This window comes from Tauraco erythrolophus, chromosome 23 (genome assembly GCF_009769465.1).
Source record: "Tauraco erythrolophus isolate bTauEry1 chromosome 23, bTauEry1.pri, whole genome shotgun sequence".
Classification (NCBI taxonomy): Eukaryota; Metazoa; Chordata; class Aves; order Musophagiformes; family Musophagidae; genus Tauraco; species Tauraco erythrolophus.
The window spans coordinates 630,582-654,452 of NC_141487.1; the positions used below are offsets into that span (position 1 = coordinate 630,582).

The 23,871-nt window shown below is 53.0% G+C and overlaps 1 protein-coding gene across 1 annotated transcript in view; it reads right to left on the reverse strand.

The window, feature by feature from the left end:
* Positions 1-23,871, reverse strand: part of EPHA8 (EPH receptor A8) — a 52,250-nt gene that overhangs the window by 22,648 nt on the left and 5,731 nt on the right. The window contains 2 exon segments of the mRNA XM_086625748.1: positions 7,202-7,865; positions 17,106-17,170. Coding sequence (XP_086481874.1) covers positions 7,202-7,865; positions 17,106-17,170 — 729 coding nt within the window.

Here is a 23,871-nt window from a genome sequence, read left to right on the forward strand (position 1 = left end):
AGTCCAGCTGCTCTTCAGCACTACTTATTGGGACTACAGAGATCTACCGAGCACAAATGAAATTTGTTTCATTCCCACCCTGAACTCCAGCCTAGCCCTCACTAGTCTGTGCCAGTGGCTCAACACAGCAAACTCAGAGGAAAAGTGACAAAAAATAAAATATTCAGCCAGGGACAAAAATCATATTGTTCTGTTTGTGGGGAAAGGGCAGCTCTGCAGTCATCTCTGTCCTTTCCATTTGTTCCTAACCAGAAAAAAAATATATTTTAGATGTTTGTTATGTTTTCTTAGTAACTGCAATAGGGCACTTGCTTGAGTGTTAGAGGGAGCGAAGGTGCTGGAGATACTGAGGTCACCTTGTCCTGCACCCAGCCTTCTCCAGCCTGTTCACGGAGTGGAACTATCCGTGCGTACACAGCCCAACAGACCTGGGACGCAGACAGACTAATTAGGAGCCAGGTCTGGGACTGTAAACTGGAAGTCCTGGTATGAGACAAGTGTGAATCCAAGGATCTCAGCAGCCTCTAGTGCTTGGACTAGTTTCCTGATAGTGCTGGAATTATCCCCAAAACTACATCAGGGTGGTTACAGCTGTGTTTAGGTTAGTCTGAGAAATCCCCAAGGAAGGAGATCCTTCCACCTCCCGGTGACCCATCCCAGGGCTGGGCAATCGTCTGGGGGAAGAAGTTTTTCCTAACGTCCAGCCCAAACCTTGCAAGTAACTTCTGTCTGACACATCTTCTTTGCAGTCTGTTCCCATCTGAAGTCTGATACCTGGATCCTGAACAGTCCTAGCTTATGTGGTTTGGAAAACAAATTGGTTTGGTTTTGGGTTTTTTTGTTTTGTTTGGTTTTTTTTTTAGAGTGCAGGGCTTTGCACAGGATAAACAGAGAGTGATATAATCTTGATAGCTGGTATTGCCTGTATTTTACAAAGCAGCTGACTGGCTTGCAAATCAACAATGAAAATCTTGTAAGTCACTAAGTTTCTTTGATTTTCTTGCCTGGCATCCCTGAAAGGACACTTGCATAACTCCCATAGCACATTTTTGAAACTATCACAGCTCCTGCCCTTGAAAGGTTTATTCCAGTACACTCACAGCAGAGCGGTGGGCACCCGGGGCGTTGGAGCAGCCTAGCTCTGGGTACGGCAGCCGAGGCCCTGCCAGCAGGCACGGGAGACTCTGAGCAGGCACTGCCGAGGTGCAACCAGCCACCGAGCCGCATGTGTGCACTGGGACTTGCATGGAAAGTGTCCTTGAAATCCACACTGATTTGCAAAGAAACGCTAAACGTATTCTGTTTGTCTGGAGTGGCAGTGACAGGGTACTTGGACACACATTTATCTGTCGCCTTGATATATGGCACATACACTTCCAGGCAGGACCTAAGGGAGGTGGAGCCCAGCCTGGCAATGGGTGCCCTGAAATCTCGGGTTTGCTGGTTGACAGAGGCACGTGTCAGCCCCACATACATTTTTGGGGTAGATCATAGAATCACAGAATCACAGAACGGTTTGGGCTGGAAGGGACCTTCAAGACCATCTAGTTCCAACCCCCCTGCCATGGGCAGGGACACCTTCCACTGCACCAGGTTGCCCAAAGCCTCATCCAACCTGGCCTTGAACACTTCCAGGGATGGGGCAGCCACAGCTTCTCTGGGCAACCTGTGCCAGTGCCTCACCACCCTCAGAGATAAGAATTTCTTCCTTATCTCTGATCTAAATCTCCCTTCTTTCAGTTTAAAGCCATTGCCCCGTGTCCTGTCACTACATGATACAGACAAAGGGTACACTACATCAGAGCCAGGAAAAAAGGGTTTTGCTTGGAGTCAGCCCAGCAAGACCAGTGTCCTGTCTGCAACAGAGCAGCCCGTGTTGGCTGTTTCACATGCAGACACAATGAACTCACGGTTGCTGTGCAATGTTCTTACGCAGGCGGGAAAAAAATCACTGTTAGCAGAAAAAGCAGAGAGAAGCCTGAGGCTTCTCAGAACATCTCTGAGTGGGAAAAGGATACCGAGTTTGCAGAGATAAGGGAAGGGGCAAAACTCTGATGGGGTCCTTTAACCCACTGGCATATCTTTCCTCCTCCCTGCATGCTTCTCCACGCTTCCTGCACTGGAGGAAGGGAGCACAGGCTGTTTTCTCCCTGGGTAGGTATCCAGCATCCCCACCTGCAGTGCACTGGGCAAAGGGATCTATTCCTCGTGCCCAGGCCCAAGGAGAGCAAGTCACATGCCTCCACCTTTCCTCCCCTTCCAATGTCAGCATCTGGACCACATCTGTTCACACAGCTGCAAAGGTTTGCTGCTGTGGCTACAGGTCATTGCTCAGCCCGGCACAGCTGGAGTCCGTGTTTGTGACCTGGCTTCCCCTGCCAATGGCTTCACCTGTGTCATTTTGTCTCCTGGTGTTTCTAGGGCTTACCCTGGTCCTGTGTGGCCACCAGCATGGTACATGGGTGATGGAGTGCAGCTGGGAGGGGTTTCCCCTCCTCTCACACCGTGTAGCTCTGCTCCCCCCTTGCCCCACCAGCTGGAAAGTCAGTCTCCACTGACTTTCTTCATAAAGGTCCATGGATACAAAACTGTATTCACAAGCAGATAATTACCAAGCTGGGTATTTTCTCCTCTTAATTAGCAATGCCGTGGTGCTTTAATTGCTCGATTAAAGTTGCCCACGAGGAAGGTTTAAGGTACATTAAATTTGCTGATTTGTTCATCAGCATGAATCCCACCAACTGGAAAAAATTAACTGTCTTCCAGATTGCTAACCAGACTCTCCAGATCCATTTCCACTAACCGTGTGCCACAGGAGGCACAAGGAGCCCAGCAGCGGAGGACCTGGTCCATGAGGGACTATCACTCCCTCCCCTATTCCCATCTCTCCTTCAGTTTGGGAGCTGGAGGGGAAAGGGTCCCTCTCTTCTCCTTGTCCAGAGGACACAGGCCATTTTTTTGGCTTAAGCAGAGCTGGGTAAAGTCTACTGCAGGGTATCCTGGTTCAGCCACACACATCAGACCCCTGTTCTGTAGTTGTTCTCACTCAGCCCTGGAAGGCTGCAAACACCCGTCCTCGTGTGCAAATGGGCTGATGGAGCAACAATTGCTTAATTGTTGCTTCCTCATCACTGTTTTCCAGTGGAAGGCAGCAACAGAGGTGAAGCCCCTGAGCACTGCAGAGGGAAATCAGCCAGAGCCATCAGGACACCCTGAAGCTAAGACACCTGGTCCCAAACTTTCAACTAAAATGTCTGAACAGCAAGTCCCACTCCTGAAACGCATGGATATAACACAAAGATGCCCTGAGCTCTTCAGTAACGGTATTCCTGCCAAAGGCTCATCTACCCGTACTCACAACAGGGAAGGGGGCCTGTCCTTTCTTTTTCACCTTTTTTCATTCGTTCACTAAAGAAAACACTTCCTGGGGGATTCTGCGCTCCTGGAGGTCTCTGTAGCTGGTGGACGGATGGATGGATAGGTTTGTGTCAGCTCCCAGAGAGCAGCACTGCTATCTGTAGCTGTGGCACTACTACCAATGCTCCAAACCAACTCTGCAAGTGTACGACTTGCCATCAGCTAAACAGATTTTAGTTCAACTTTCCAGCTTTGCTCACTGATAGCTGGTGACAGATGCAGCCCGAGGAATAATTCAGATCCACCCCAAAAGGCTGACCCTGATGTAAGGACTATGGACTCAAAGCCTTGGTAGCTCAGGAGCCTGGCAACCCTCCCCAAAATGGGGCTGACCAGGGCTGGTAGGAGGGGTGTGGGTGAAGAGCCACTGTCCTCGCCTGCCTGAGCCTCCCTGTCCACCTCTCCATCCATCCACAGGACGTGGTAAGCATGTCCCGGCTCTCAGCCTCACGGCTGTTCGAGGAGGTGGCTTGTGGGTTTCTTCCCTTCCCACAGAAGCAGACCCAGGGTTAAAGTTCTCTTTGCTCATTTCTCTAATTGCACTGACCTTATTGAAATGGGTCTCTATTTGCCCTGTACAGCAGCTGCATATAAATAAGGTGAATTATGCTGATTGTCTTCTTATCTGATAAATTGCTGGGACCGATCCTTTTCCCTTACGGAATCGCTTATTCTGCTCTTCAGGCAAAGCGGTTGCTATTTGCTGTGTGTAAGAGTTACTGATGCATCTTCCTGCGGACTGATATATTTCAAGGAAGAAAGAGCAGCACACCCGAGGCTGGCCGTGGATGATGGGGGATGAGCAAAGCAAAGTCCTTCAGAGCCTTGAAACCGGAGGGGAAAAGTGAGTGGGGCAGCGGGGTAGTGCTGCCCCGGGAGAGAGACCCTGAGAGGTTTCTTCCTTGGGATGGCTATGGCAGAAGATGCCATGGGACTAGAAGCTGGAAATTCCAGGAGCTAGCAGACCCCAGGATCTCATCAGCAGCTGTGGCAACTGATGATCAAACCCAGTTTCTTCCCAGTAAGGTGCTGCAGCATCCTCAGCCACAGCTGGAAAACAGGTCCTGTGCCTCTGAAGATAAATCAGGCAGATGCATGAGGCATAGATACAAGGGGCAAATGTCTTGCGTGATGCAGGGCTGTGACACATCTGATGCCAGGCTAGCTGGCATCCTTAGCATGGTCCTGACAGCAGTGCCTCTGGGCTGAGATCTGGCCCTCCCAATCCCATGGAAATTGCCCCTGGCATTCTTATGGTGAACACCAGGACATCACAACAAGATGAAACGTGTGGACCCCGTTGGGTTAAGTGCAAGGGGTCAGAGATCCCAGCCACCACCCTCCTGCCCAAACAAAGGGGCATCCAATATGATGTCCAAGAGTAACGGGGATGAGAGGCAGAGAAGTTCCCCAGGTTCCTACACTTCCTCCACCACGTCCCACCTCATCCCGTTCTTCCCAGCTTTTTGGCACGGCCTTCCTTCTCTTCCAAAGGGCTGGGAACAGCTCCGGACATGGTCTGGTTTCCTGAGCTGTCTTCCATCACTCTGGCAGGTCTTTAGAAAAATGGATGTTAAAGAGGAGGGGGAGAAACCTCCGCTGTTCAAACATCTTTAGCTTTGACAAATAAGGCGTCCGGCTGTGAAAGGCGAAAGGAAATTAATTTGGAATCACATTTTAAACACTGCCATAAAGGCAAAGTATCTTCTCTCTAATTTTTTTCCCCTCAAGCAAAAAATGAATTTCCCTGATATTTATAGAAAGATTATTAGGGCCACGAGGAATGATTTATATCATCTCATCCCTGTGACGGAGAATGAAAAATTGCTGGGGCGACAGCCACTGGAATCCCGCTTTTGTCTGCCTGACAATTAAAACGGCTAATTTCCAACTCCGACAGATCCGCTGGGGTTATAAATCATTCCGGAAAGGCACTTTTCACCGTGAAAAATGAACTCTGCCCCAATCAAGCACGAGAAGCTGAGATCAGAGATTTGCATCTGTTTGCTTTCGTGTGTAAATATATGTACTTGGGCTCCACACCCACCTACCAGCGGAGATGGAGATCGTAGGAAGGAGGTGCTGCCCCTCCTCGATTGATGCTGGGCTGTCAATAAATGGGACAGGGAAGGCAGGAGGGTGAGACAACACTGAACCTTTCCCTCTGAGGTCAGGGAAAGGCCAGTGACATTTCTGTCCCGTTTCAGACACCACAAGCCCTGGAGATCTTCGCCTGGTTGAGCAGCATGGGTCTGAATCCGTCTGCACGCAGAAGGGACAGCTTCTGCCTGTGTCCACCACGATTCCTCCTGTGCTGTGTCTATAGGCAGGGGCAATCCCACCAGAAAAGGGCAGGAGGGCAGAGAAGGAGCTCTTCCACATCTTTGCTCTCAGGAGAGAGACAAACACGTCCAATGAAACACTGGAAAATGAGGCCGAGTACAACACTGATGCCAGGCTCTCCCTCAGCCTCCAGGCTTTGGGGCGGTGATCTCCTGGGGTAGATCCTGCTGTACAGGACTGCAGGATTGGGAATACAGGGAAGAAGCATTTGGCCCTTCTGAACCGAATCTTCAACTCGCAGCTCCTGGCAGTCGTGAGGCTGGGACACAGCCAGCCAGGCAGCCCATGCCAATGCCCCCTCCCATGATGCCACATGCCTGGCCCCACACACACTTCACCTCCACCATTTAATATGGGAGAAGACCCTTTCTGAATTATCAGATCTATCCCAGGCTGACTTTCATATCAATGGTCACAGGCAGGAGGAATTCCAGATAGAAGCATTTATTCTGCCCGTCCTTCCCACTCTGTGTAGCTGGGGATCCGCCGGGGCCGGCGCACGTCCCAGCAGTGCCTGGATCTCTTCCAGTCCAGCATCGGACGTCCTAACCTTGCATCAAGTCTCCCTAAGACAAATGCTCCACTTGACATTCCCACGAAACTCAAACAAAAGCCCCGCACTCGTATTTGCGGAGGTGGCGTGCTGCTCCCCTAAACACCTACCATAAAGAAACCGAGAGCAAATAAATCCGCGCGCAGTGCTCTCCTGGGGAGCCCTGAGCACTGCGCTCTGTACACACACGTCCTCGTGCCTGGTGCACGGGTGCTGCTGGTCACCCCGCTTCCTTATCGCAGTTTGTACAGTCGACAGCTTGAAGTCTGCCCAGCGGCACAGAGGGCCCCCGGGAGGGCTCTCCACAGCCCCGGATGGCAGGGCTCTGCGGCAGCCCCGGGGAGGGGTGATGGATGGTCGTGATAACCTTGCTTCATAAAAGCTCGGTGGTTTTCTTTTTCCATTCCTCACTTTCAAACCCCCTGCCAAAGGGAAGTGAGCAGTAGGGCATTTTGGAGAGGTCAAGTTGTGCTTTGCTGGAACGCACCAGGAGGGATCTCAGCACCAACCAGAGCTGCTGGGAGCACTGGGCTGGGATCTCGGGGCCACATGCTCCACGGTAGGGGAAGATGGAGCCAGGGCAGCTCCCATCCTGAAGCAAGCCCCCATACCAAAGCCAGATCCCATCACAAAGCCATGCCCTGTGCACCATGACCCATGACTGTCAGGCTCACAGGAGCTCCCAAGGAGCTTGCCAGCAGTACCAGCAACACATTTTGGAAGCATGAAGCTGGCCAGCAAAGGCTTGGGCAGCCCTTGGCCGCCCAAGGGTGGCTGTCCAAGTTTTTGTGAGCAGGCTTCTGTCCTCAGCCCTTCCCCAGAGAGATAAGAGCCCTTTGCAGCCATCCCTCCCCTTGCAGGCAGGACTAGCAAGAAGCAGGGACTCACCCATGCAGGAATCCCGCTGCTCTTCATAGCCAGCACTGCACACGCACTTCCCGATGGGCACCAACCATTCTCCCTCGGCACTGCAGTACATTTTGGGGGTGTCTCTCTCCTCTGAATGGCCCACGCACTCTCCCCGCACTTCCACCAAGGAGGATGAGTCCGCCCCAGTTACAGCCTCGGAGAAGGATGCCAAGTTCCTCACCATTGCCGGGCACTTCTTGTAGTACACCCGCACCGAAACGATGGCAATGCAAGCGCCTATGTCCTGGAAGGCCAAGTAGAAACCCCTCTTGCTCAGTGGCCCCACGCCCCGCACCTCTGTGTTCAGCTTCAGGCGCCTCACCCCCAGGTCCACATTGGTGAAGCTCTCATCAGCTGCAATGGTGTCAATCTTCATAAACTGGCTCTCCCGGGTGCTGGTGCCCAGGTCCCGGTCGGACTCCAGGTAGTAGAGGTTGAAAGTCTCCTTGCAGGTGCCCAGCACGCCCGGCATGCTGTTACAGTCCCGCAATGTGAATTTGATCTCTGCGTAGACCCGCCGCGCGCCGTCCCGTTGAACCCAGTTGGTCCGTAGCCAGTTGTTCTGGTTGGGAGTCATGACATTACAGACCTGGTAGGTGTGGATGGGGCTGAAAAACTCATCCATTTCATTGATCGAATCCCACTGCGGGACAGAGAGAGAACAGGTCATTCCAGATGGCTAGGCGAGCACGGGGCATGCAGGAGTCTGTGCCATCACCCACCCCGGGTTGAACTCCCTCTGCTCTTGCAGCTGCATCTGGATGAGACATCACTGCTGCCACAGGCCAAAGGAAAACAGGCTGAGCAGGCTTTACCCAGCACTGATTCGGGCAGTGACTCTCACAGCCCGCCCTGATGCAGCGCTGGGTGCAGTGCACCCCTGTTCGCAGACGGGTGCTTGCACGAGGCTGATCTGATGGCAGAAACTGATGGCAGCGTGTGTTTGGGAGGGCTCCAAACCCTCCAGGCCATGTCTGAAAGTCTCTTTTCCTGGTCCTCAACCTTCCATTCACAGCAGCAGGAGGAAGGCACCAGCATGGTGCTCACCTGGGTCTCTTCTGGCTCATGCAATCTCCATGCACAAAATAAATGGGCTGTTTTCCAGCTGGAGAATGAGTTTTGGGGTGCATACCATGGGGTGAAGGGGAAGCATGCAGCGAGCACAGGATTTCCAGCAAGAAACAGGGGTCCATGGGGTGCAGAGCCCACTTCTTCCCAGGCAAGGCGAGGTCAGCATGGTTCCTCGGTGTGAGCCCACAGTTCTCATCCCAGCTGAGAGGCTGAACTGGGGGCTGGCTCTGGGAAGCCAGGGGCTCATAGCTTGATAGCTCTGGGTTTAAAATTCAATGTAGCTGCAGCAGCAGGGTGAGCTTGGGGAGGGGATGCTGGGCAAAAGCACGTGAAAGCAAGCAGGACTACGATGGAAGGGTGGTCTGGGGAGTCACGGGGTGAGTTAGGAGGGGACAGGGACATTTGTCTCATCCAAGGGAGGGATACTAAGCGGTTTTGACCGACACAAAATGAGAAATAGTGATATTTTTGATATAAATGAGCTCAGCAGTTGAGGGACAAGTTGAACTTAGTTATTGGGGACTACAGAACACCTCTAGGGGCTTGCTCCTGCCTCACACGTCTTCCCCTCTGCCCTCTCCACCTCCACCAATCCCTCACTAGGACACGCAGGCCTTCCCTTCACTGGGGAGAGAGCCCACCTCTTTGGCCCATGTCCCTGTCCAAAGCAGGCATCCCCATCACATCCCCAACAGAGAGATCTGGGACACTTGAATTCTTCTTAGAGGAGAAGGAAGAAGGGGAAGAGGAGCAGAGGAGGACTTCAGAGCTTTTGACTTCTCCCTGGTCTCAGCAACAGGCTTTGAAGATGCCTGAGTCCCCCCACCATGCCTGAGTCCAGCTGTGAGGGGCAGCCCCAGACGCAGCCCTGGGGAGGTACCAGCACCCCTGCAGCGCTCGCTGCCCTGCCTGCCAAACCATCGCCCCACAGCCTGATCACTCCCTTGTCCTGGGGCTGCCAGCGTGCTGTCGGGGCGTGGGGGAGCCAAGCAAAGCTCCAGCAGTGGTGCACAGAGCAGGGAAGCAAATCTTTTAAGTAGCATTGCAAGTGAATTAAAATAAACCTCCGTGCTTGCTTTGACGAGGCAAAAATGGTGTTTTCTTACGCGAGTGGTGACCCGTGCTTCATTACAGATGCAAAAACGAGCAGCCCAGAGAGAAGGAGCTTGATGCTCAGCTCGAGGTGGGAGGTGAGCCTGAGGACTTGACCCCAGTGACTGCGGGAGCCGGCGAGGAGTCAGATCTGCTGGGACAGGCACCCGACAGCCTCACTGTGTGGCTGCCAGCACCGCAGGGACAGGGCACAGCTGGGGGAGAGCATCACACCTCCACAGTGAAAGAGATATTGGAAAGAGGCTATCAGTGATACCTGTAAGACAGCCTGCTCCCTTCTCCCCTCGCAGGTGGGAAAGTCTTTCCTCACTTAACCTCCTCGACCTGCAGCTCCTGTGGAGGAGACGTTCCTGTGCCTTCTGCTAGTGGCAGAGCAGTCATTTTGGTGATGTGCATCTTCAAAACTCCCCCAGCATCCTGCCTTTAGAAATCTCTGCTCCTCACTCCTAAAGGGCTTAAAACAACTTGGAAAAGGCAGCAGCTCCGGGTGTAGACTTCGACAAAAGCTTGTACAGAGAGGAATATGCTGGCAAAGGCTGTGAAAGCCAAGCCACTGCCAGGAAAGAAACATATTTCTGGTTCTTTTAAAAAAATCATCCTCTGAATTTCAGAAATGCCCAGGTTTGTCCTAGGTCCTAGGATCACTGAAGACCTGCTCTGCGCTCAGGCCACATGGAGAGGGACCAGGCTACCTGTGTGCTTTGCTGGAGGGGTCAGCGGCAGCACCCCTTGTGTTATGCCTCAGTTTCCCCAACCACAGCAATGAGCCCGTAGAAAGTAGTGACACCCAGGATGCACTCCTGCCATTTGGCCAAGGGGTATAGGGCTGCCCTGAAGCTCGTGCAGCAGCAGGCACGGCACGGCTCCCTGCACACGCCTGTGCCCGCTCCGGCAGGAGCCGGCCAGCTCCCCGCTCCCACACTGATGTGTGCGTGCACCGTGGCGCTGCGGAGGGTGTGGAAGTTGTTGTCACAATTAATCGAGCACAAATTAACACAACATCTGTTTCCTGTCTTTTCCCTGCTGAGCTCCCCGTGGGAAGCGGACTAGAGCTGTGCACAGAAGGAGACATGAGGGGCAAGGGCATAGCTGAGAGTGGGGAGTGGGGATGCTCCCGCGCGGCAGAGCCAGCTCCCCTCTGCAACGTCTGTGGTGCTCAGGGCTCTCCAGCAGTGTCCGGCAAGTGAAACAGGAGATTACTGTGTGCACCAAAATGCCTTGGTCTCCAGCTGATGCAGTTACTTTGGGTCTCCATCACCACCAGACATTCAGTTCTTTCCCAGATGTGTGTCCCCACACCCCTGTGGGGTTTCTCACCTCTGGCAGAGAGCAGGGAGCTAAATGTCCATCTCCAACCTCTGGCAATGGTCAGCATCCACCGCAGGGGAGAACTTGGAGGGCTTGCATTTATTTACAGGTCTTTCAAACCTGGTGCTTTTTTTATGCAGGGGTTGGACTCTCAGCTCTTTCCCTGGGTCATACACAGTGCCTTGGGATCCCAGCCTGGGACTGGTCCAAAACACCATGTCTGAACCACTGGCATAAAGGGCTGGACCACCTGAACTGGTGGCTTGGATGCCACAGGCGCATCTTCCCAGCGTGCCACAAGGCAACGCAAGTCTCACAAGCTCTACCAGGTCCCAGAACCTGCCGGGCATTTGGGATGGAGGGACCTGCTTTAGGAATCCCCCTGACTTCAAGGGTTTTTCTGTTTCGTCATAACTATGAGATCTCATGGCCAGGCAGAGGGGTCTCTGACCATCCACAGCTTTGACGCCGGGTACCATCAGCTCAAGAGCGCAGGCACGGTGCACGCGCCCAGCCTCCTGGCATTGCCTGCTCTCGCCTGACAGTTTGAAGAGGCTTTTATTAAACGAAGCTCAGCCTGGCCCCCGTCACTGCGATAAGATCCCCTAGCGAGACGGAAATGAGGACATCATAATTAACGTGGTGAGCACACACGCTGGGGGGGGACATGATTGCATCTGTATTTAGGGGTTTGCCTAATAGTTTAAATTAAAGTCAACACCAGTTATAAAAAAAATTGCCAGATTATGAAAGGCGAAAGATGTAAACACCAGATATCTGGGCAGCTGAGCAAGGTCTTAGAAGTCTCCCAGGGCCTGTGCAGTGCAGCAGAGTGGGGAGGAGGAGGAGGAGGAGCAGGGGGGGCGAACGCACAAGGAGAGACCACGTCCTCCTGGAAAATCAGCTCAGCCTCCCCCCACCCTTGTGGTGACCACCAAGGGAGCCAAAGGATGACATTTCCCCAGCCCTGGGACAGCTTTCAGGAGGGATGCCAGGTCTACCTGGCATAGCAAAGCTTTGGCTGCTGCTGGGACATCCAGCACTTTCCTTCCTCCTGAGAGCAAGCACTGAGCTACGGCTCCTCACCAGGAGCTGCTGAGTCCCTCGTACCACTGTCACTGGGAGAGAAAAAAAAAAGAGAAGAATGTTATTGCAGCTATAAATCATTAGATGGGAGGCGTTAATGGAGATAATCCCCGTGAAATCAGTCACTGCTATGGCTAAGGAGGGATTTGTCAGGCCGTTAACTACCCTGAGCTTCACTGCAGGTGATTAACTCCTGGGTAGTGACCAGCATCTGGGGAATTAGCAATAACCCAGCATTTACTGAACAAGCACTGGGACATGAGCTTTTATCTCAATTACTAGTCTAAATCTTTATTTTCCAACATTCCATTCCTACAAATCTTTTATTTCAAAGAAAATGAGTATCGCCGCAGCTTGTCCAGTAACTTCCTCATATTCCTGCATCCAGGCAGAGAGGCTCCAGATTGGAAGAGAAACCCAAGAAATGGCACAGGGACATCAAAGTGATGGAGGGCAGAAGACATGGCCCAGGCAGATGGGAGAGCCCAAATATCTTTTGGAGCTCTGAGGAGAAATGCCTGAAGGGATTGAAATGGCAAACATACAGCACAGCTTGGGCTGGTGACAGGGTTTTTGCAGGGTGGGCTTGGGGCAAAGGGAGACCCTGCTCTGTAACAGATCTGGCATGTCAGACAGGGTTCATCCAAGCCATGAACTGGTTGTTGGCGGCAGGACCAGAGCCTGGCGAAGAAGTCCTTTGCTGCAAAGAGTTCAGTTCAAGGGCATTTACAGCAGCACCGTACACTAGCATGAAATCCCCACCCTTGATGCTCAAACGCTGCCGAGAGACTGTCCTACGGGCAGAAATGTGTCGTCTGTGCTCTCATCTGGCTGTTTAAGTAAATCTGGTGCCTTTCTGCCAGTTTTCTCTCTGAGCTGCTGCAGAATGAGGGAAGAGCACTCTTGACTAATTGTGCCCAGAGGCCTCAGGATAAGTCATAGAATCACAGGATGAATTGTAGAATGGTTTGGGTTGGAAGGGACCTCAAAGATCATCCAGTTCCAACCCCCCTCCCATGGGCAGGGACACCTTCCACTACACCAGGTTGCTCAAAGTCCCATCCAACCTGGCCTTGAACACTGCCAGGGATGGGGTAACCACAGCTTCTCTGGGCAACCTGGTCCAGTGCCTCACCACCCTCGGAAGAATTTCTTCCTTGTATCTAATTGAAATCTCCCCTCTTTCAGTTTAAAGCCATTGCCCCTTGTCCTGTCACTACACACCCTTGTCCAAAGTCCCTCTCCAGCTTTCTTGTAGCCCCTTTAAGTACTGGAAGGCTGCTAGAAGGTCTCCCTGGAGCCTTCTCTTCTCCAGACTGAACAGCCCCAACTCTCTCAGCCTGTCTCCAGAGCAGAGGTGCTCCAGCCCTCAGATCATCTTCGTGGCCTCTTCTGGACCTGCTCCAGCAGCTCCATGTCCTTCTTGTGTTGGGGCCTCCAGAGCTGAACGTAGCACTGCAGGGGGGTCTCAGGAGAGCAGAGCAGAGGGGCAGAATCCCCTCCCTCAACCTGCTGCCCACACTGCTTTGGATGCAGCCCAGGACACGGTTGGCTTTCTGGGCTGCCAGCGCACATTGCCGGCTCATGTTGAGCTTCTCATCACCCAACACCCCCAAGTCCTTCTCCTCAGGGCTGCTCTCAACCCATTCTCCTCCCAGCCTGTACTTGTGCTTGGAATTGCCCCGACCCATGTGCAGGACCTTGCGCTTGGTCTTGTTGAACTTCATGAGGCTCTCACAAGCCCATCTCTCCAGCCTGTCAAGCAGAATACCAGGTGTTGAGGCAGCTCCTTGGGTGGCAGATGCCCACCAGCTCGCTGGGTTGACTCCAGACCATGCAGCGAGGGAGATGCTGTGGGGCCAGACCACACAGGTGCTGGTTGGGAGCAGTTGAGGAGGTCGTGGGCAGCATGGGGGGCCTTTCTCCAGCACTCAACGTGCTCCCATTATAATAAGCTTTTGCAAGACATCATTCAAGCTCCTTAGATACCCTGTGTCTGAACAAAATCATTTCCTGTTTGACTTTGTAAATCAAAGTAGACGATACAATAATTATTAATAATATGTTGACTTATCTCATCAGCGTTTTAATTAGTCAGTAGAAAAGCAATTTGCAAAGGGGCCGATCAGGCTCCCTCTGATCCAGCAGGTCATGTGCCAAGCAAGGAGAGGGGAGAGAAGGGCACTGGGGCACTGGGGCGTTTTGCTGGGGAGAGCTGGGAAACCCAGGCACAGAAGAGGAAGGGGCAGCCTCTTTGACGGCACTGATAAGAGTTTAATTTTCAATGCAAAGGGAATTGTTCTGGGGATGGAGCGAGCTGCAAAGCTCCTGGGAGCCCTTTGAAGCTATAATTGAGAGGAGCCGCAGCCTGCGGGACAGGGATGCTCCCAGTGACCCTTCCGCTTCCTGCACGTGTCTCCGGGGTGGAGGTGAGGGGGGAACGCAATTAAACCCCTGAGCAGCAATTACAGCCAATTACCCCTCAGTTAATTGTCTGGCAAGAGGAAATGTCAAAACAGGCCACTGTGTGCCTCCCTGATGGCTCGACACTCCCCAGGGCCAATGGTGCTCCTGACCCTCACTGTGCCCGTTGCTCCCAGCCCCCGCTCTTCTGCTCTCGCTGGCCACTGCAAACCCAGAGAGGAAAAAAAACCTTCCTATGAGGCAAGTTCACCTTGCCCACAGGTGCAATGAAAGCATCAGGACTTTGCAAGTGGTACCCTTCCAGTTTTGCACCGCTGATGCTTTGGACCGTTGCTCTGGCTGTGCCAGCAGTTCTGGGATCTCCCAGCCCAGAAGAGAAAAACCTCTGAGACTGCCACCTCTCCTCTGGCATCCCCAGGAGCCCTAGAGGGTCAGGACAGGACCTGCAAGTGCCGGAAAAGTAAGCTGTAGGGGCTGAGCTAGTGAACACAAGTCCTCAGGCAGGACAGCCAGCAGGCAGCAAGGGAGGACAGTGCTGGGGGAGAGCACTGCCAGCTTTTATCCAGTGGGAGTATCTGAATTAAGGACATGGTAGTAAAAATGAGGGACCCCAGATAAAATCTGGCTTCACGGTACGCTGCCTCCATACTGCACCAGCAACCTTACACAGCCTTCGCAGTCCAGGGCTGCCCGAGTCACAGCATGCCACGGTGGGCAGGGTCAGTGCCAGGGACACCAGCGGTGCTCTTGAGATGGTGACCAGCAAACTCAGCCCCTTTCCTGGAGCAGAGATCACACCAGGCTTGGAGCAATGCGACCCAAGCTACCAAGCCTGTGAGTCACCCAGCCTCTCTCCCACCTGAATCTGAACCCTGCTGTAGGAGCTCCTCAGAAGGCATCTGCTCAGTGCCAAATCATTGGCATCAGGAGCAAGCATCCTACAGCAGCTTCTTTCAGACACCAGCACCCTATGTCACCTCCCTTCTGGTAATGACATCTGGGTCCAAGTGCAAATTCACTACCCAAAAAGCACCTGCAGCTGAAGGGCTGTCAGGAGCTTAATAAAGGAATGAGATGCTCTTTCAGGGTGATGCAACGCAATGGCCCATGAGGAAGAACCACAGCCCAGACAAGCATTCAGAGGAGCCATTAAAACATCCAGCTGGAAAAAGTTACATCAAGTTGTTTGTGCAAGAACAGCACACCAAAAGGTGTGGGCTCATGGTGCAGTATCCCAAAGAAGGAGGGTCTTGGGCAGTCTGTGAGCAGTAGAGGGTCTGACTATGGCAAGGAATTGCTTGGGATGCGGTGAAGGCCAGAGTAGTGAAAGTGGGCAAAGAAAAACATCTTTCACTCCCAGAAACATCACAGAAACCTCCTCCATTCCGGGGGAGCAGAGGAAGCCCTGGTGCCTGATCCCCTGGGATGCCAGGATTTGGCAGCAGGGCTGGGATGAGATGACAGCGGCAAGGTGGCAGGAGAGGGACCCACACAAGCAAGGGCAGCCTGTGCATGACAATGACGAGGACAACATCTCCCTCATCCAGGCAATGGCAGAAGAGGGTCTGGCGGCTGGAAATCAAAGCCGGGCAAACCCACATCGTGACAGGTTTTTAACAGTGACCTGTTAACAACATCGCTACAGGACCTGGAGGATTTAACACCACTGGCAATTTTGTAGTCAAGGATGTTTTTTTCTAAAAGCTGGGCTTTTCTGAGATGCGAGTGAATTGACAGGTCTGAAGATCTGTATTTATGCAGGAGATCGCATCACATTAGCTCTGCAGTCCCCTCCGACCTTGTACCTCTGAATCTGTTACATTCCAGGATAGTCATCATCGCAAGAGCTAACTGCTAAAATGAGAGCCAAGTTAATGATTTAATATATTTACATATATGATAATGTCTGATATAAATCTGATCATTGTTATTATTATGAATTCTCAGTTCTGATCACTCCTGCTCAAACAGCGCGGGGACTGAAAGTCTCAAGCAACAGATCAATGGAAGTTATTAGAGGCCTGGGAAGATTCCTGTAGGAGGCGGAATTGAAAAGATTAGGGCCGTTTAGTTCAGAGAGGGGATGAAAAACTGTGGACATGAAAAATCAACACGGCAGCAAAAGCCAGGTAGGCACCCCAATTTTGCACAACTTGCGCGTGCAGCAAACCCCACTGTGCCTTGCAGTTGGTCCTGTTTGTATTTATGGGATTGTTTCTGTTCACTTAACGAATGAGCAAAATCCTTACAGCCAGGTCACAGCTGCCGTCTGGAACTCACAATTTCCAGAAAGCTACTGGGGCAGGAAAACCTGGACATGGAAATGTAAGTGAAGGAAGCACATGGAGAAGGTCCAGCCAGCAGAGATGGCAGGTTCACACAGGATCACTACTCCCGTCCATACCGCAGGGATGTGCATTTACAACCCCATTCCCCATAAGAAATCATCCGCAGGGATGCTCCCCTGCCCCTCTCGCCCAGTTCCCACTGCAAACTCCTCTGATTACAGGCAGTTGGGAGCTTTCCAGTCATTTTGGGCTGTTCCCTGACGCTCTCCCCGTGCAGTGAGGAACGAGATGCTTCTCAGCACAAGTGCCCACAGGGTGACCCAGATCTTGGATTCTGTCAAAGCTCAGGACCTGGTGACAACCTGGTCCCTACCAGGGGACATGAAGCAGTTAAATGGCATTTCCAAACCAGCTGCATCCCACTGATAGTCTTTCAGGCTGGCTTTTTCCCGACAGACATGGTGTCTCTGCCCCATCAGCACTGACCAAGGCACCAGCCTGGGGCTGAGATGTCCATCCACCCTGCCCACAGGGACCCATGATGACCCGTCCCACTGGGGTCCCCCATGTGCCAACAGCCACTTCATACTTACCCCGTGCGAGGGATAAGTCATCCAGCCCCAGTCCCCAGGGATTGTTGACGTGTCTAGCAAGTTCACTGGAAAACAGGAGCAAAATGCTGCATTAGAAATCTTTCTCCCTGTCCCAGATGGGCGAGGAACTGAACCACCACAACCAACCACTCCTTGCACCCCACTCGCTTTACTGCCCTCTGCGCCCATCAATCCATGGGGCTGCTGCCAGGGACCTGCCTGGCTGCAGCTGACACAGATATGGAGCAAGGGGATGGCAACAAATGATGCTCCCCAGAGCTCTTGGTTTGGGGTAGAGTTGAGGTGGGGCTGTATCAGTACCGGCCATAGGAATGAGATCAACGCGTCCTTTTGGAAGAGATTGGGTGGCAAACAGCAAGTTAGGGGGGACGCAAAGCAAGGGGGAGCTGGGGAATCAAACTCCAAGCACCAGGTTGACTGCCAGTCCCACCTTGGGCCAACATCGATGCAATCGAAGCAACATTCCTCACTTAGACACTTCTCCTGAGGCTCTGCCGAGCCCTTTAGGCTCACATCCCTCCCAGCATCACGATTTGAAGTCTGCACTCCAGCAGCGCTGTAATTATGCACCGTGGTGCCCAACTGTGGCATAAAGTGACCCCCCACAGTCCCGGCTGACACCCCACCAGAGAGGCCAGGCCGTGGGGGAACAGGCTGCATGAGGAGACTCATCAAAGTCAACTCTTGAAAAGCCCTGCCACCACCGGGAGCCCAGATTAACGAGGAGACACAGGCAAAACTGCAAGGAGAGGGGAGAAGCTTCTGGCAGAGAGGAGGCAAGGACAGCTTTGAATGTGCTCAGGAGCTTCCCGTGGAAACCCGTGTGGTGTCAGTGGGAGAGGGCAGTGGGATGCCACAGCATGACTGCATGCACAGGGCGAGCTGCCCCTGAGCATCATCTGCTGCCCATGGGCCCCACACACAGATCCCGCATCTACAGGCAGAGGAAAGCCTTGCTACTGTCTGATAACCCCACAGCTTGCTCAGCACCCACGGAAGAAGCCCAAGCCCCATCTCCAGGGTGCAGATCCATGGGGATGGAGGCTCAGGAGAGGGTGCCGGCAAGTTTCCCTGACCCTTGGGAGTGAGTGCAGCAGGCACCAACATCAACTCGCCAATGCCTCGTCACCCCTCATCAGCACCACGATCCCTCTGGGACCTCCAGCGCTCTTCTCCCAACAGTCACCCAGTAAGGTCAAGCCCATGCTGGATGTTGCCTCCATGACAGCTGCTTTTCCTCACCCTCGAGCAGCATCAAACAGGACCTTGAAGGAACTTTGCACCGCATCTCTGCTGCAGCACCACGTCTCGACTGGTCCCTGGGCTCTGGAGGGACAGCGGTCCCAGTGCAAAGCACCAGCTTGTCGAGGGAGGGACGGGGCACATCGGGACAGCAGCTCCAGCCCCAGCAGAGGCTGGTCTCAGCGTGGTGCTGGTCCCAGCAGCCAGAGGAACGGGTGCCACTTTCATTTACTATTACCAGGCAGGGAAGGAGAGGGGCGGGGGGAGTGGAGCAGAGACGTGAGCTGGCTGCGAAACGCCTGGACGTCATGCTCCTGACAGAGCAGATTAGGAGCTTTTGAGGCATTTATTAATGTTAGCAGAACAATTTGAAAGAATTTCCAAGGTTTCTTGTGTGACTCCATTGGCCCAACAGCAGGCTGAGCCCCTCCACTCCCCACACGGCGCTGCTCCCACTGGTAAAGAGGCCCCTTGCCCTCAGCACGGAGTAATTACCTCGGAGATCTCAAATCCATTTTTATTTGTTATTGTTAATCTGAAGATTTTCTGCCTATTTTCCCTGGGTAATTCGCCCAGCAGGAGCTGGGGCTCGGGAGTTTCCCTGCTCACAGCGCAGGAGCACAGTCCCGGTGACCCTCAGCAGGCAGGCTGCGGGGAGGGGACCACTTTCGCAGACCCTCTCTCCCCCCCGCCGTGGTCTCTGCACCCTCTTTCCCACGCTGAGATGCTCAGCAATGGACGCAGCTGCCTCTCACTGCTCCCCAGGCAGCACGAGGAGCCTGCACACACCGGGGTCCAGCTGGATCATCGTGCCTTGAGGAACGATGCTGAGATCGGAGCAGGCTTGGTGGGATGTACCCCAGTCTTGTCTGCACAGCGGCGTGTGGGACCTGGAGCCGGCTTGCTACACCCACCGCACCATGTGGACCATATGGCTGTCACCCAGGCTGATGCAGATGAAGGAGCCATCTCCTCACAGGTGCTTTGGTGCACAGATAACTACACAAGCTTGCATCCCCTGAGACATGCCTGTGGAGCAGATTGCTTGTGCCTTTTTGGAGGAAGAGGGCTAAAATCTTTCTGTTATTCCTTAACAAGCATTTCAGCCAAGTGCATAGGAGTCCTACGCATTAAGCCCACTGCAGTGGGCACTGCACAAAAATAACAGCATTGCGTGTCTTGCGTTAACTCGTGGTATAGCACACGTGTCTGTGGACACGAGCATCCACCTAGCAGCACTGTTACATGCTCAGATACGGGGAGACCAACACTCTCCCGAAACCCAACTGCCCATTTCAGGGAAAGTCTACAGACCAACACCGAAGGGAACCCGCCGCATCGCATGCGACAAGCGCCCCGTCCAGCCCCTTGCAGGTGATCTCCCAGCTGCGTTGCTTCTCCGGGGGGCGATGCTCAGAAAGAGCCCGCCCTTGACGCTGGAGGGCGAGCAAGGCGGCCACAAAGGACCCCTTTCAGCTGAAACGTTTCTCAGAAAACATGCTGGTTTGGGAGACCTCTCTCCTACAGCTGGGCAATTCTGTTTGATGTTATGGACTGTCTGCACGTATCAGTCTCAAAAGGCGAGCTCCATTTTGTTTTCCTGAGCACCATTTTGTATTTTCCCTATTCTGTGCCTTGGCCTTGACTCGGCATATTGAGCCAAAACACCAGGAGGTGTCAGGGGAAATTCTCGCACTGGTGGAAAAGCTGTCAAGCCTGATTGCCCGTTCAAATGGAAGCACCTAGGAGAGAGCAGGTCGCTTCCCCAGCACCAACTGGGGTCTTGAGAAGGAGTCTCACGCAAGGCAGACCTACTTGCTCCTTTATAAAGTTGCATCATGTAATGTTGCGTGAGTAGAGCGCACCTCAATCTCATAGATGCAGATTATGCAGTAGTCGAAGACTAGATGTACGTATACGTATATGTGTAGGTATAATTTATTTATACCTACATCTTTACTTTTATAAGTATCTATATCTAGATATCTTTTATCCATATCTATTTCTGCAATCATATCCATATCCGTATCCCTACCCATATCTGCCAAATTCTAAACACCACTTGGGATGAGTGAGGAAGCTGAGGCAGAGGATGTACGCTTTGCCTGAGTCCTTATATCTCTTGCCATATATCTGTATCTACAAAGAGTGAGCTCTGAGAAATCCTTCCCAGCACTTGCACTGATGGCCGCAGTTCCTGCAGGGATGTATTACATCCCTACAAACAGAGACACAGGTGTCTTGAGGTTCCACATCCAAGCATCCCAGACTCAGGAATGGTGCCATGGGAGCCACAGCTGCCCAGCCCAGGGGAGCCTTGCGGACCCTCAGCCCAGCTGAGGGTGCACGGTGAGGTGGTGGGACAAGCCTGGGGGTGACACGTTGAGTGATGCACTGAGCCCCAGCCTCTAGAAGAGCAGTGGGAGACCAAAGAGGGGTCTGAGCTCCCTCACTAATTGTTAACCCACTGCAGTCCTCACTCTAATTACTCCACCGTCTCCCTCCCAGGCAGGGGCTTTGTAGCGCAGGCGTGGGGAGGAAGGGTCAGTGGGAGCAGCCCCGTTCCCTTGGGCTTCAGTTCCTCTCCATCACAACTTCAAAGGCCTCCCAAGATTCACAGCAAGGCTCCCCCCATGCAACAACGCCTTTTGCATCGATAATTAAACTCTTATCAGCACGGTTAGGAGCTCCTGCTCCCTGCTACCCAAAGACTGGCAGGCTCAGCCCCCACAGCCCCGTGAGGGTCTGCACACCCCACGCCAGCCCCACAGCCCCAACCCCACTCGGTGGGGGAACGACACGGGGAGGGTTATCCGCAGCGGGAAGAGAGAGTTGGGGTATGGGAAAGGGGCAGGGAGAGGCTCCCTGAGAGGAGGGGAACAAGAGCCAGCGGCATTCATTTCCCATAAGCTCAGGCAGGACTTTGAAGGGGCAGGTGGGGCTGGGGTGGGTCAGCTATTTGCATCCCACTGTTTAATCCAGGGGCGTGCTGAATAGCCAGCCGCGACCTTTCCAACTCGGGAGGCAAAGCTGGGCAACAAAGCTGTGTCTTACTGGCCTCGGAGCATCGTGTGAGGACAGGACAGGATGCTTCGCTTTCAGCTTCCCCCTCCCCAGGACAATATTTATCTTTAAAGAAAGGAAAACAGTCATTTTTTCACCAACACACGAGGCCAGCTGTTGGGGCTTCGAGGCAAAAGCAGCAAGCCTGGAGGGCAGGTCAGCTCTTCCCGTTCGGGAGCTGCACGCCAGGGATGTGCCCCACGGATCCAGGTCGGCACCGCGGCGGTGGGATGCTGTGCACCGGCGCTCTGCCGCGCCAGCGGCCAGACCCAGCCAGGCTTTGTGGAGCCGCGGCTGGTCCACACGGCTGCCCGCACGAAGGACACAGCGGGGATGGTGCTCGCGTTGGCATCGGCACCCGCTGGCCTCGGCTGCCCAGAGAGCAAATTTAGGGAAGCACTGCGGGTAGATATAAAAGATGTCACCAAATCCGGCAGAAATGTGGGATTACCACATTTCTGGAAACACCACAATCAGGCTGAAAAAAAAAGTAAATTAAAAGAAACATTTTCAAACAATTACCGTGAAAAAGCAGTGCTGCTTTTTGGACGTGCCCTAATTCCCATTTCAGGATTTCTTCTCAGACCTCCGGATTGTTGCTGTGAACTTTCTGTATTTAATTTTATATCGTTTTGTAATGCATCAGGAGTGGTAATGCCCATAAGGACTGCCCAGAGGGTCACCCTTTTACAGTATACCAGGAGCAGAAGATACTTTGATGCAGGAAGAAAGCTTGTTTGTTCAATCAGTGCTAACAAAAAGCCGCAGTTCAGATTTTAAAAATAAAATGATCAACCTGATCCTTCCAGACCCTGCATGATATCGTGTAAGATAATGTGCAGCGCAAGAGCGTAACCCGTGGTAGGACTGAGGTGTCGCGAAATAATGTAAAAAATGAAACAAAACAAAACAAAACACTGAATGAAGTATTTCCAAGGCAAAAATCCCTGAAATTACAGAGAAGTATTTTTTTTTCCCCAGAAAAAAAAAATCACATCAAAAGCCAAGCAACAAAAAAATGTTCCCTCTCAGAAATATAGGTGAGGAAATACAGATGTAAAATGCTTGTGTTTCCTGCTCGTTTGAGACTCCTGATGCCCGTGTGCAGTGGGACAGTCAGGGCGAATTTGACGCTCTGGCTTAGACGACCCAAATTAAAGCACGCACGCTGCCCGCCGCCGGGCAGGGTGTTCCAGCACCGGCACGCATCCCAGCGTCGTGGCACATGCAGGTTTCGGTGCAAACTGTGCACGGTCAGCTGGACGTAAATAACTGACTGGAAATGTTAAAAAACACGAGCTGTCCCAGGGCTCAAGGACGGGGTGTGCGGGGCCAGACCCGGGGCTCAGAGCGAGGAGTGAGCACAGGTTTGCATGTCCCTGGTCCAGGAGCTTGTGCTGGTGGGGAAGGAGCTATTTTGGGCTCAAGGGGCAGCTGGGCTCGTTATAATTCAGGGCAGAAGCCAGAGGAGGAGGTGGGCAGACTCTGGGGATGGTGGGGGGATGAGAAAGGTCAGGGAGGCAAGAAATTCCATGGAAACATCCGATGTGAGCAGGGGAAGGAGCAGGACTGCGGTGAGGCCGGAGAGGGGGCAGGCACTGGTGAGCACCGAGGACAGCTGAAGGGTCCCCGCAGTCCTGCAGGAGGGCTCTGCGGACCTGCTGTCCCCAGGATGGATTTGGCCATCCAGGAGTCACGCTAGTCCTTTCCATCACAATGTCCCCAGGCTAAAGGACAGCAAGACAACACAGACCGGTCCATCAGCAGAGGAGCCCGTGCCTTGCACAGCCACCCCTTGGCATCTCGTTTGGCTAAAGCCCTGCAAGAGCTAACCTGGTCAACCCACACACCATCGAAGGACAGCATCTTGCATCCCTGACTAGTGTCCCCAAACCCAAAAGCTTGAAGAACAGGTAATGGACCTGCACCTGGACCAGGACTTCCCGCTTTTTGCCCAGCTGCAGTCTCAGGTTCAGGGACAGGCTGAATATTTCATGCCACCAGTAATGCAATATTTTAACAGTCTTCAGAAATTGTACAGGAATTTTGTTTTCTAACACAAAATACACCTCTCCTGCTTGCAGTAAGAAAAACCTGTGTGGCACAGACTCAGAGAAACGGGAGCCCTCTCCAGAGGGGTTTGTCTCAGTGTCCTCACACCAATCCTGGCTCCCTCTTCTCTTTTCTCACATTTGTTGGGTATAACAAAACAGATGCTAATGCTTTTTCAGCTTTAGCCGCCGAGGTTTCCAACCTCTGCTGCATTTTCTAGCAGTTAAAGCTCAAGCCTGCTAACTCCATTCTGGGTCCTTATCCCAGAGCATCTCAGCGCTTCCGCTCCCCACCTGTAACCCGCGTGCCCGCTTGGTTATCTCCTGCCTGTTTGGAATTTTGTAGATTTCTTACCCAAAATTATGACTCCCTGGTGTCGCTCCCAGCC